General features: G+C 68.6%; 1 protein-coding gene across 1 annotated transcript in view; it reads right to left on the bottom strand.

The window, feature by feature from the left end:
* Nucleotides 1–264, bottom strand: part of LOC104288067 — a 3,460-nt gene that overhangs the window by 1,577 nt on the left and 1,619 nt on the right. The window contains exon 2 of the mRNA XM_009886810.1: nt 13–132. Coding sequence (XP_009885112.1) covers nt 13–132 — 120 coding nt within the window. The remainder of the gene's footprint in view (nt 1–12; nt 133–264) is intronic.

Genomic DNA, 264 nt, shown 5'->3' with positions numbered 1-264 from the left:
CCCCCGCCCCGCCCCCCCCGTTGGCTAGGGCGCCTGCCGACATCATCTTGGCAGCCACGGACCCAGCGGTGATGCCGGCTGCTGTAAACCCCAGGGCACCGATGGCCACCGGGACACCAACAAGTGCCACTCCTGCAGGCGGGACACCGCAGCGTTAGGGTGGTCTCTGCGACCCGCGTATCCCCTGCCACCAGCGCACCCAGAAAGGACGGAGGCGTCAGAGTGAAGAGTGAGTGTGGCGGGATGGGGACACCCCATCCTCGG

The sequence above is a fragment of the Charadrius vociferus genome, unplaced genomic scaffold (genome assembly GCF_000708025.1).
Source record: "Charadrius vociferus isolate BGI_N301 unplaced genomic scaffold, ASM70802v2 scaffold886, whole genome shotgun sequence".
Taxonomy (NCBI): Eukaryota; Metazoa; Chordata; class Aves; order Charadriiformes; family Charadriidae; genus Charadrius; species Charadrius vociferus.
This window is presented reverse-complemented; position numbering and strand designations above follow the sequence as displayed.